The 9620-nt window shown below is 44.8% G+C and overlaps 1 protein-coding gene across 1 annotated transcript; it reads left to right on the forward strand.

The window, feature by feature from the left end:
* Nucleotides 1-5259: 5259 nt before the first annotated feature.
* LOC138771834 (P43 5S RNA-binding protein-like) lies at nucleotides 5260-8931 on the forward strand. Its single transcript, XM_069951841.1, has 9 exons — nucleotides 5260-5385; nucleotides 5587-5687; nucleotides 5766-5859; nucleotides 7090-7178; nucleotides 7289-7362; nucleotides 7439-7519; nucleotides 7984-8213; nucleotides 8293-8346; nucleotides 8686-8931. Exons 1-9 carry the CDS (start codon nucleotides 5260-5262, stop codon nucleotides 8929-8931), a joined length of 1095 nt encoding a protein of 364 aa, XP_069807942.1.
* Nucleotides 8932-9620: the final 689 nt, after the last annotated feature.

Below are 9620 nucleotides of genomic sequence, written 5' to 3' on the forward strand. Positions count from 1 at the left end.
GTCATACATAACTCCTGTCCATAGAGCCACCCCCATTGTTACATCATACTGCATTTCTAATACATCGTCCCCGATATGTTTTTTTAATTTAAAGATTTTATTTTGTCTCACTTTGGCCACTTTATTAGGTACACCATGCTAGTAACGGGTAGGACCCCCTTTTGCCTTCAGAACTGCCTCAATTCTTGGTGGCATAGATACAACAAGGTGCTGGAAGATTTTGGTCCATATTGACATGATGGCATCACACAGTTGCCGCAGATTTGTCGGCTGCACATCCATGATGCGAATCTCCTGTTCCACCACATCCCAAAGATGCTCTATTGGATTGAGATCTGGTGCCTGTGGAGGCCATTTGAGTACAGTGAACTCATTGTCATGTTCAAGAAACCAGTCTGAGATGATTCTAGCTTTATGACATGGCGCATTATCCTGCTGAAAGTAGCCATCAGATGTTGGGTCCATTGTGGTCATAAAGGGATGGACATGGTCAGCAACAATACTCAGGTAGGCTGTGGCGTTGCAACGATGCTCAATTGGTACCAAAGGGCCCAAAGAGTGCCAAGAAAATATTCCCCACACCATGACACCACCACCACCAGCCTGAACCGTTGATACAAGGCAGGATGGATCCATGCTTTCATGTTGTTGACGCCAAATTCTGACCCTACCATCCGAATGTCGCAGCAGAAATCGAGACTCATCAGACCAGGCAACGTTTTTCCAATCTTCTACTGTCCAATTTCGATGAGCTTGTGCAAATTGTAGCCTCAGTTTCCTGTTCTTAGCTGAAAGGAGTGGCACCCGGTGTGGTCTTCTGCTGCTGTAGCCCATCTGCCTCAAAGTTGGACGTACTGTGCGTTCAGAGATGCTTTTCTGTCTACCTTGGTTGTAACGGTTGGCTATTTGAGTCACTGTTGCCTTTCTATCAGCTCGAACCAGTCTGCCCATTCTCCTCTGACCTCTGGCATCAACAAGGCATTTCCGCCCACAGAACTGCCGCACACTGGATGTTTTTTCTTTTTCGGACCATTCTCTGTAAACCCTAGAGATGGTTGTGCGTGAAAATCCCAGTAGATCAGCAGTTTCTGAAATACTCAGACCAGCCCTTCTGGCACCAACAACCATGCCACATTCAAAGGCCCTCAAATCACCTTTCTTCCCCATACTGATGCTCGGTTTGAACTGCAGGAGATTGTCTTGACCATGTCTACATGTTGCTGCCATGTGATTGGCTGATTAGAAATTAAGTGGTAACGTGCAGTTGGACAGGTGTACCAGTGAGTACAAAGTGGCCAGTGAGTGTGTGTGTGTGTGTATATATATATATATATATATATATATATATATATATATATATATATATATACATACACACAGCATGACAGTTGAGCTGTGTATGGGCTCAGTAAGCAAGCGCTGAACTAGCAAATCGGCGCTCACTTTACAGTATAATGTTGGGTCGTGTAATACAGCCCTAAGTGGCCACTCACACCTTTACAATATACGCCATGCACAGACTGTATACTGTGGACCGGTCCCTCGGAACTGTCAGAACAACAGTGCAAATATTTAAAAGGGTTGTTCACCAAAAACCTTTTTCTTTCAAATCGACTGGTGCCAGAGGTTTGTAATTTACTTCCATTAACACGATTGACACGATCATCGGCTGATCGTTCTCTCTATTCCACCGAGCGATAATCGGCCGCATCGGGCCGATTCAGCAGATTATCGTTCCTGTGGAATAGGGCCCTTAGAGACAATGTGGTTTGTTGGGCTACATTCATGTCCATTGGGGCAGCAATCTGATTGGCTCCATTTAGCAGTGCCAAACAGATACTGTGATGGAAGCTCTGGAGCCTCTGGCACAGTGTACACCTAGCCCCTGTCAGAGTTCAAACAGTTTTTTGTGTATGTTTAATGTATACATTTGTTGGAAATAATAAAAGTAATCTGCTGGAAAGGACATATACCTTAAACAGATGCTGCTGTATGCCGTAATTTGTTTTTTGTTGGCTACCAAAAACACAGTTGTCCATATTTCTGTATACAGAAAAAAAATAAAAAACTTCGACAAAGAAACATTTACAAAAAAAAATGCAATGTTAGGCTATGTTCCCACTCGGTATTTTTGCAAAAACCAGGGGTGGAAAACACAGAAAGGCTATGTTCACACACTGGTGAAATTTAGTGGATGTTATTTTAAAACAATGTGAAAAGAACCTTTCTGTGTTTACAATCCACTCCATGTTTTGGCTGCAAAATACTAAGCAAAAATACTGTGTGGGAACATACCCTAAGGGCAGCTTCACACACACACAGAATCGCAGCGGATTTTCTGCTGCAGAACCGCAGTGGATCCGCAGCTGATTTGATCTAAATAACTGAATACAGCATCAAATCTGTACCATCAAATCTACGGCGGATCTGCTGCAGATCCAGTGTGTGTGAAGGCACCCTAAGGGTAGCTTCACACGTCCGGATCTGCAGCGGATTTCACGCTGCGAGTTTGCAGCGGAATCCGCTGCAGATCTATGTAGTGTGAAGGTCAATGGGGTTACATATCCAAAGCGGAATTTCTATTCCACTGCAGATATGTAAGCCGACCCCTTTAACCCCCCACCGCCTGCAGCCCCTGGCCCAGAGCATACATTACCTGCTCAGCACCACGGCTGTGTGTGAAGCTCCTGGCCCCCATCAGCCAATCAGTGTTGCCGTGCACTGATTGGCTGATGGGGAGCGAGGGGAGCCTCACACACAGCCGCGGGGACGAGCGAGTAATGTTTGATCTGGGCCAGGGGCTGCAGGCGGCTGCGGGTTAAGGGTACAAACACACACGGCTTATACGCTGCGTATTTACTGCTGCGATACGCAGCAGATTAGATCAAAATAACTGAACACAGCATCAAATCTGCTGCGTATCTGCTGTGTGTGTTTGTACCCTAAAGGGGCTGGGTCACATACTGGCAACGGAATTTTCATTCCGCTGCAGGTATGTGACCCATTCAACTTCACACTACCAGGATCTGCAGCGGATTTCGCTGCAATCTCGCAGCGTGAAATCCGCTGCAAATCCAGTACGTGTGAAGCTACCCTTAGGGTATGTTTACACTGAGAAATCTGGGCGGATCACCCCCTGTGGATTCCGCTGCTCAGGTTCCACAGGTTCATCCTTTGGATGGACAGCAGGATCCGCCCGACCATAGAAGGGAGTCTATGGCACGGATGGAGATGCGCACGTCCGTGAGCGTCGGAATCTGCAGGGGGTGATCCGCCCGGATTCCTAAGTGTGAACATACCCTAAGGCTAGATTCACACGTAACGTATCCGCATTGTCATCCCGCTGCAAGTATGTCAAACTCAGCACCATTAAGTGGGAGGTTCCCAGCGGTAAGCCAATCAGTGTCCTGCAGAGGGGCAGCTTACTGATTTGAAAACGCAGGGATCCCCCCGAGGCAAGCCGGAGCGGAGACACAGTACAGTATGTTCCCAGGCCGCAGGGGTTAATGGCGCTGAGTTTGACATACTCGCAGCGGGATGACAATCCCACTGCGAGTATGTCAGCCCATTGAAGTGAATAGGCAAGTATCCGCAGCGGATTTCGCTGTGAATATGCAGCGAGAAATCCACTGCAGATACTTTACGTGTGAATGTAGCCTGAGACTGCATTCTTATGTCCCTTGTCCTATCTGCGAAACACGGACGACATGGTAGTTGAATGCACGTGGACTGTTTCCTCGGATGGCGTAACAACATCATGTCAGCAGTGGGCATACTCTTTGGATCGCCTTGCGGCACTGTCATTACAGCGCTGCGGGCGGCGATTCAAAGAGTCTCCCTGCTGCCAGCATGATGTTGTTACATCTTGCCATCCGAGGAAACAGTCCACGTGCATTCAACTACCATGTCGTCCGTGTTTCACAGATAGAACAAGGGACATGAGAATGCAGCCTAAGTAAAGGCCCTATTTCACCAACAGATCTGACCACAAATTATCTGCCAAAGATTTGAAGCCAAACCCAGGAGTGGATTTGAAAAGAGGAGAAATCTCAGTCTTTCCTTTATGACCTGTTCTCTGATTATAGTCTGTTCCTGGGTTTGGCTTCAAATCTTTGGCAGATAATCTGTCATCAGATCTGTTGGTGGAATAGGGCCTTAAAGACTGGGTTCACACTACATTTTTGCAATCAATTTTTTCATCTGTGTCTGCAAAAAATGGATGGAAAAGTGGATGCAATTGTGTGTATCTGTTTTGATCCGTTTTTCCATTGACTTCCTTTATAAGAAAAAAGGATCAAAACGTATCAGTTTTTTGTTTAACATAAAAATGTACTTGACCTTATTTTTGTGAATGTTAAAAAAAAAAAGGAGGCGTTTTGAGCCGTTTGTTTTTTTTCTATAATGGAAGTCAATGGAAAAATGAATTTTTGCAAAAATGGATGAAAAAAATGCAGTGTGAACCCAGCCTAATTCCCCCTATGGGTGCATGTACACTATGGAATACATGCGTAAAGGTCGCTGCGTATTCCGTCGCTGGCCCCTGCTCGCGAGCTCCGCCTGTGCCATAGACTCCATTCTAAGCACAGATGGATTCCGCCGTCCGTCGAAAGAATTGGCCCTGTCATAAAATGGCGTTTATGGCACGGGCGGAGATGCGTGCTGCCGCGAGCAGGGGCCAGCGACGGAATCTGCAGCGGCCTTTATGCGTGTATTCCGTAGTGTGCATGCACCCTTATGGTACTTTTACACGGAGCGATAATTTGCCTGATCGCATGAACGATGTTTTTTTTACAACGATCAGCGTTTAGACGGAATGATACATCGTACGAAAAAATCGTTATGCGATCGTTTTGCGATCGCTTAAGCCTATCTCACACATAGGTGAAATTGTTGAAAGAATGTTTACACGGAACGATCTGCGAATTTTTTGCAAACGACCAACGATAATTTGAGAACATGTTGAAAGATCAAAATGAACAATTTCTCGCTCGTCGTTTGATTGTTCGCTGCGTTTACACGTACGATTATCGTTCGAATTCGATCGTTATCGTGCAAAAAACGAACGATAAATTGTTCCGTGTAAAAGGACCTTCAGTGTGGAGCCCTGAGCTTATAGGCAGCACCTGAGCTAGATATCACAGCGTCAGCTTCCCCAGTGCTGTCAGGCAGAACATGCATCACCTGGGCTACAGGCCGGACATATAACAGGCAGCATGAGAGCTGGGAGGGGGCAGTGTATGCAGGTCAGAAGGAGAAGACATGCAGAACCAAGTGGCTGGTAGTCAGGGGAAGAAGCCCATCCTCACCTGCCCCTCTGTGGGGTGCAAGGCCAAGTTTAGGAAACAGATGCAGCTGCGAGAGCATGTGGCCAAACACTCAGGACAGGTAAGAGCAGGAGGATTGTGGGATCTGATATATATATATATATATATATATATATATATATATATATATATATATATATATGCACCAAGTCACCCATATGTGTTTTGGATATATGTATTTCTCTTTGCTCTGCACAAAAGTATTTGGTAATGTAACTTCAATGTGGATGATAAAATGCTTTACATTTTTTTCTTATCTGAGAAACCATGGCGCTGTGATAGACCAGGCTGCGGAAAAGCCTTTTTCCATAGAACCCAGTTCCAGAGACACTGGCAGAAACACCAGGGATTGAAGAAGTACATGTAAGTCTCGCTCTCTATACTACACATCTTATGGGGTGTCTATCACAGGTTAAACCTGTATTCTGTTGAATGTTTCAGCTGTCCCTTTTCTGACTGCCGGGCTGCTTTTGTGACCAAAGACTTGTTGAAAAGACACCGGAAGTATAAGCATGCGGCTGCAGACCCCCTGAAGGTGAGTGGGTGACAATGCTAGGACAGACTGGGGGGGGGTGCTGTATCTGACTGTGCTTGAAAGTGTCCCTTTAAGACAGTGATTCTGAACTCTAGTCCTTATGGACCACCAGCAGGTCATACTTTGAGAATATCCCGAACAAAGAACACCTGTGTTAATACCTGATGTAAGGAGTATAACTAGATCGCCTGTGAAATATTAGGGAGATCCATAAAACCTGACCTGTTGATGGGTCTTGAGGACTGTAGTTGAGGACCCCTTGCTTTACAAGAACCTTTGACAAAGGATATGATTAAGGACTATGCCTTGTTAGAGCATATTTATGTAGCCCACACTGGACCCCTCCTCCTATTGAAACCAGATCTGGTGGGCTCAGCCCAAGTATTTATTACTTACATGCTTATCAACTTTAAATGGTTGGTATGTAATACTACGTTGGCCCCTGTAGGGTAAACATATTGCTAGTTTAAATTTTTTTTTTTTTTCTTGCACTGCCCCTTTAAGGGCTTCAATCGCATGTGTGGTGAGTTCTCCCTGCCCCACCAGCCTTGATTGAGATCTCCCTGTACCCAATCAAAACTGGTGAAGACCATCCCAGCCGCTTGTGGTTCAGAAAAGTGCTGGCAGGTTACCTTAAAGGGATTAGGTCCTCTTTTGATGATGCATTTAAATGTAGTCTTTATGTTAAACAGATTTTAAAGGGATTGTCCAGCCAAAATTTTTCTTTCAAATCAACTGGTGTCAGAATTTTTTTTTTTTTTTTTTTATGGAAGTAATTTTTAAATCTAAAGTCTTCCCAGATGCTGAATGTCATGCAGGAAATGTTTATTTTCAGTCTGACACAGTGCTCTCTGCTGACATCTCTGGCCGAGACAGGAACTGTCCAGAGCAGGGGAGGTTTTCGATGGGGATTTATAGAAAACCGAGACAGAGTTCCTGTCTCGGCCAGAGATGTCAGTAGAGAGCAGTGTCAGATTGAAAATAAAACATTTCCTGCAGGACATACAGCAGCTAATAAGTAACTCACAAATCTATATACCTTGTTTTGACACCAGTTGATTTAAAAGATGAAACTGACTTGAAGGAAACACAATCTTCTCAAGCTATTTTGCATATCCTTCCCAGTGGAGTAGGAATGGAGAGTTGGTAAAACCAACAATCTAGGTGATGCATTCCCTGTAAGTGTAGAAGCTATTGGATTCTAAGCTGTCTTCTGTATCTCTCACCCAGTGCTCGGTGAAGGGATGTACAAAGACTTTCAGGAAGAAAAAAGCCTTAAAGCGACATCTCTCAGAACATGGCGGGGAGGCTCAGTTTCGGTGAGTACTAGATGTATGGGGAGAGTCCTCCTTGGCCTGTGTGGTGAATACTGAGGCCAGGAGGAGGATAACCTCCAGTAATTTGTCTGCTCTTCTGCTTTGGATCATAGTTGTGACCACCCTGGCTGTGAATGGAAATCCATCTCTAAAGCTGGTCTCACGGGCCATATCAGACGCCATGCAGGTGAGTACTCTATGCTAGCAAACAGATTTATTGGTTAAAGATCTTGCCTGGCAGTAGGTAACCTCTGCTTGATCAGGTTATAGGTGCCCTTTCCAGGGATGCCAAGCCAACGCTCCAACCTGGTCCGCCCTGCAGAAGCATCGTATGACCCATCCATGTAAGTGTAATACATATTGTGCATGACTCAACCTTTAGTTAGGCAATGACTGTGGGCAGATGTGCCACCCAAGAGCTTGGACCACCAGCTGTAAAATTCTACACCAGGGGTAGGGAACCTTGGCTCTTCAGCTGTTGCAAAACTACAATGCCTATCATGCCTGGATGGCTAAAGTTTTGGCTGTCCATGCATGATGGGCTATGTAGTTTTGCAACAGCTGAAGAGCCAAGGTTCCCTACCCCTGATTGACAGGATAAGAATGGTCACACCTGTCCATGGCCTGTCTGGTATTGCAGCTTCACTGCAGTGAATGGGGCCTAGCTGCAATACCACATACAACCTGTACATAGGGGTGGTGCTATTTGGAAGAAATCGGCAACACTTTTAAGAATTTTCTTAATGTCAATGCTCCATTGTCAATACAAAGTAACATGGTTTCTGTTTCAATCTCCAAATTCCTTTAGTGGACTTAAAGTGTGGCAAATGCAATAAGACCTTTAAGAACAGGGGTGCCCTGCGGAGACACTATCTAACCCATCTGATTAAACCTGTCAATTACACCTGTCCTCGAGAGGACTGTAAGAAGACATTCACTACAGTCTTCAACCTGACTCATCATGTGCGCAAGATCCATCTTTGTCTGCAGCCCTACCACTGCTACCATGCTGACTGTGACCGCACTTTTGCAATGAGGGTATGTAGCAAATGCTGGCTTACAAGATGGCGGCTACTGTGGAATACTCTGTAATTTTTTTTTTTTACTCTGCTTTTAGGAAAGCTTGCTTCGTCATCTTGTTGTACATGATCCAGAGAGGAAAAAGTTGAAGGTGGGTATAGGCACAGTCTATTGCTCTCCGTGGGGATCCGGCTCTGTTCAGCTACTCTTGTATAGATAAAAATGAGGCTTCATTGACCAATATTTTGAGTGTCGTAGAACGTATAAACTCCGTACATGTGTCCATGGTCGTGGTGAACCAACACGAACCATTGAGCTGCCATACTTCCCCTTAATGGATATGTTTATCAAGGGGGACTATTAATTTCTATAGCTGAGAGGAAGGTTCTGAACTGGGTGATGCACAAGACTATCACACTCAGAATGTATAACGTATTGTGGGGCTGAATCATATTTCTTGGATACAAATCTCATAACTTGTCTCCCACAGCTTAAATTTAAGCTGAAACCCACCAAGAGGCGGCTGAGAAGAGCCCACCGGCCACTGCCTTGCGTGGAGGAAAACTTAAGTCGCCTCTTTAATCTGAAACTTGGCTTCCGAAGCAAAACCCGCATAGAGAGCAATCTCTCCGGCCTGTTCAATGAGCGACTGCTCCGGGATCCTGCAGAGCCAGAGGTGAACCTGAGCAGCCTCTTCCAGCTGCCTCCTACCCGCACCCGTGAAAAAGCCGCTTAAACCGACAACGGCCGGAAGTCTAGTGGAGAACACTCATTCTCTGCCGATGGCTGATCTCATTGCTGTCCTACTATGACAGTCTGCAATAGTTTCTTGCAACTTTCTTTGTGGATAGCTGACTTGGAAGAAGATGTAGCCCAGGTAATGGTGAATATGTTGGACAGTGTCTGCCTTTTTGAAGTGTATTTATGTTTGTAAGAGTGTAATTTTATTATGGGCGAGTTTTTTTTTTTTTTTTTTTTTTTTTTTTTTTAATTTTAGCGACTAATGCTGCTTATGATTTCTTAGTTTATACTGTCCCTGTAAAGACAATAAATGACTTGTCTTCAACTAGTGTGTTCTATTAACCGACCACCAGGTGGTGCTCTTGCCTATGCTAAGTGACTGGATTGACTGCTGGCTGGAGAAGTCTGTAAGGCTTTCTTCTATCTAACATTAGAATTTTAAAAGGGGTGTCCGGAGTCTTAAATATCCTTATCCGATTATCGTTCGAAAACTATTGCATTTGAGTGGTGATCAGCTCGTGTAAACACAGCGAACGATCAAATGACGAGTGAGAAATCATTCATTGGGATCTTTCAACATGTTCTCAAATCGTCCGCTAAAATTTTTTTTTGTGTAAATTTTTTTCGTGTAAACAGTCTTTCACCATTTCACTAATTCACCCTTTCACTAATTCACCCTATGTT

The sequence above is a fragment of the Dendropsophus ebraccatus genome, chromosome 14, assembly GCF_027789765.1.
Source record: "Dendropsophus ebraccatus isolate aDenEbr1 chromosome 14, aDenEbr1.pat, whole genome shotgun sequence".
Taxonomy (NCBI): Eukaryota; Metazoa; Chordata; class Amphibia; order Anura; family Hylidae; genus Dendropsophus; species Dendropsophus ebraccatus.

Excerpts from the sequence above, each read along its gene's own strand:
- LOC138771834 (XM_069951841.1), top strand. The coding sequence starts at position 5,260 with ATGCAGAACCAAGTGGCTGGTAGTCAGGGGAAGAAGCCCATCCTCACC. Across the intron at positions 5,386-5,586 it reads TGGCCAAACACTCAGGACAG|AAACCATGGCGCTGTGATAG; the intron begins GTAAGAGCAGGA and ends TTCTTATCTGAG. Across the intron at positions 7,179-7,288 it reads GGCGGGGAGGCTCAGTTTCG|TTGTGACCACCCTGGCTGTG; the intron begins GTGAGTACTAGA and ends TTTGGATCATAG.